This window comes from Propithecus coquereli, unplaced genomic scaffold (assembly GCF_000956105.1).
Source record: "Propithecus coquereli isolate 6110/MARCELLA unplaced genomic scaffold, Pcoq_1.0 Scaffold341, whole genome shotgun sequence".
In the NCBI taxonomy this organism is placed as follows: Eukaryota; Metazoa; Chordata; class Mammalia; order Primates; family Indriidae; genus Propithecus; species Propithecus coquereli.
Window position 1 is genome coordinate 2,132,191 of NW_012149075.1, and position 1,712 is coordinate 2,133,902.

The 1,712-nt window shown below is 40.2% G+C and overlaps 1 protein-coding gene across 1 annotated transcript in view; it reads right to left on the bottom strand.

Annotated features, from left to right (window-relative positions):
- Positions 1-1,712, bottom strand: part of FUCA1 (fucosidase, alpha-L- 1, tissue) — a 19,137-nt gene that overhangs the window by 5,961 nt on the left and 11,464 nt on the right. The window contains 1 exon segment of the mRNA XM_012650887.1: positions 231-429. Coding sequence (XP_012506341.1) covers positions 231-429 — 199 coding nt within the window.

Here is a 1,712-nt window from a genome sequence, read left to right on the forward strand (position 1 = left end):
CAAAATCAAGAATTAAAAGAGAAAAATAAAGCTTAGACTCCAAGGGGTGTGGGGAAGGAGTAAAGGAGAAACCTTTAACATCCATTAAGTGCCTCAGCCCCTGCCACCCTCACGCTGATATTACTGTTTGTTATTGCTGCTGTGGTGGTTGTTGGGACTCCAGATCTTGGCTCCTTGTACTTCCTTTTATCCTAATAGACAAATAAGAAATTAGTTATATAACTGCATACCTTGACGGGGCTATCATTGTAGAGCCAAGAAAGAAATTCTGTGGAGTTCCAGTAAGTATCAGGGCATTCCCACTCCCCATCAGACCAGATCAGATCAGGCTTGTAGCTGGAAGACACGTGATGAGGACAGAGTTTAGTATCTGAAGACATTCACAGTAAAGTCTTATGGGCCAATTTTATTTTTTAATGAAGAGTGGGTCTCACTATGTCACCCAGGCTGGAGTGCGGTGGCGTCGTCATAGCTCACTGTAACCTCAAACTCCTGGGCTCAAGTGATCCCCCTGCCTCAGTTTCCTGAGTAGCTGGGGCTACAGGCATGCGCCACTGTGCTCAGCTTGTGGAATAATTTTTGCAATATTGAAAAATTAATTTTCCTCCATTTTGAAAGTATATACCAACCGTAAAAATTACCAAAATGCAGAGAATGTGGAAAACTAAAGAAATAACTACAACAAATCACTTTGCTGATGTAACTCGTGTTTAAAACAAACCTAGCATTTTGGTACACTTCCTTCTGATCTTTTCTTCATGCCTTTTTAGAAAATGGCAGTGGTCATCAGTATATACATAATTTGGTTTCCCATAACAACTAATTTTTGTGGAAAGAAAAAAAAAAGTGGTGCCCAGAACTACAGGACTGAAGTTTTGCTTTTAAGATTTGTTAGGAGCTTGAACTATTCCCCACAATACATTTTTTACAACTACCCAAGATTTCTACTGTAAAGGATCTACAGACACCATTTGAGCCCCAGTTTTATCTTTTCCATGTTCTTACTCTGAGCCCCATAAGTGGTGTGTGTGTACAAATAAATATGTATATACCTACATGGTAAGCATCACTAACCCAATTTTAGTAGCAAGAATTTGACTAAACACAGGGCAATGTGTTTTAGGTGACAAAGCTTGTAGGTAACCGGAGCTGGAACTCAAATGCAAATCTGCCTGATGCCAAATTGCGCACTGTACCCCATAATCAGGCCAGCAAGTAAACTGTAGGAGAAAGATCATCTGTCTAAGTGGCAAGATATATCATAACACAGTCTGTGTTTTACTGTGTATGAGGAATTGTACCGAGCAATTTATGCTCATTAGTTCTCACAATTCTGTGGTGTATTATTATCTCCACTTCACGACAGAGAAACTCAGATCTTGAAGGGTTAAGAAGTTTGTTCAAGGCCATACAGCCAGTAAGAAAAAAGAACTGGGACTTCGGATCCAGTAATGTCTAGCTCTGTTCAAGCCTCTGCTAGTCTCTTACAACTGTGTACTGTTTCCTTAGAGAAGTCAATTGGATAGAATCTGGATACAAGATTTTTTTTTTTCTGAAATGAGAATCCAGGCACCTGGCTCTTAAGCTTTAAGGGTCTACCATCCTCTATGAGTCCCCAGGGACAAGGGCAAACTAGGGATAAAACAGAGTGAAGACTAGTGACAAATCCCAAAGTCAAAGTGATCATTTCAAGAACAATGATAAGGCCGGGC